General features: G+C 54.0%; 1 protein-coding gene across 1 annotated transcript in view; it reads left to right on the top strand.

Annotated features, from left to right (window-relative positions):
• The window catches only part of LOC119586686 (putative neural-cadherin 2), a 43803-nt gene that overhangs the window by 35931 nt on the left and 7620 nt on the right, over positions 1–252 (top strand). The window contains exon 11 of the mRNA XM_037935418.1: positions 42–218. Within this exon, the coding sequence (XP_037791346.1) occupies positions 42–218 (177 nt within the window). The remainder of the gene's footprint in view (positions 1–41; positions 219–252) is intronic.

Raw genomic sequence — 252 nt, 5'->3', positions numbered from 1 at the left:
TCCCCTCCCCCCACATTAACCCGTCTGTCTCACGCCCACAGGGAGAGGCCGGGTGGCTTGACAAATACCACGTGGACGGCGCCTGGGTGAACCTCAGTCTTGTAGATGATAACGACAACTCACCTGTGTTCACCCACGACTACGCCCATTTCACGTTACCTGAGGATACGCCCACGGGGACACTCCTGGCGACCTTCACTGCACACGATATAGATGGCGTAAGTACTTTCGGATTTGATTCGTTAATTGAAT

This window comes from Penaeus monodon, chromosome 21, assembly GCF_015228065.2.
Source record: "Penaeus monodon isolate SGIC_2016 chromosome 21, NSTDA_Pmon_1, whole genome shotgun sequence".
Taxonomy (NCBI): Eukaryota; Metazoa; Arthropoda; class Malacostraca; order Decapoda; family Penaeidae; genus Penaeus; species Penaeus monodon.
This window is presented reverse-complemented; position numbering and strand designations above follow the sequence as displayed.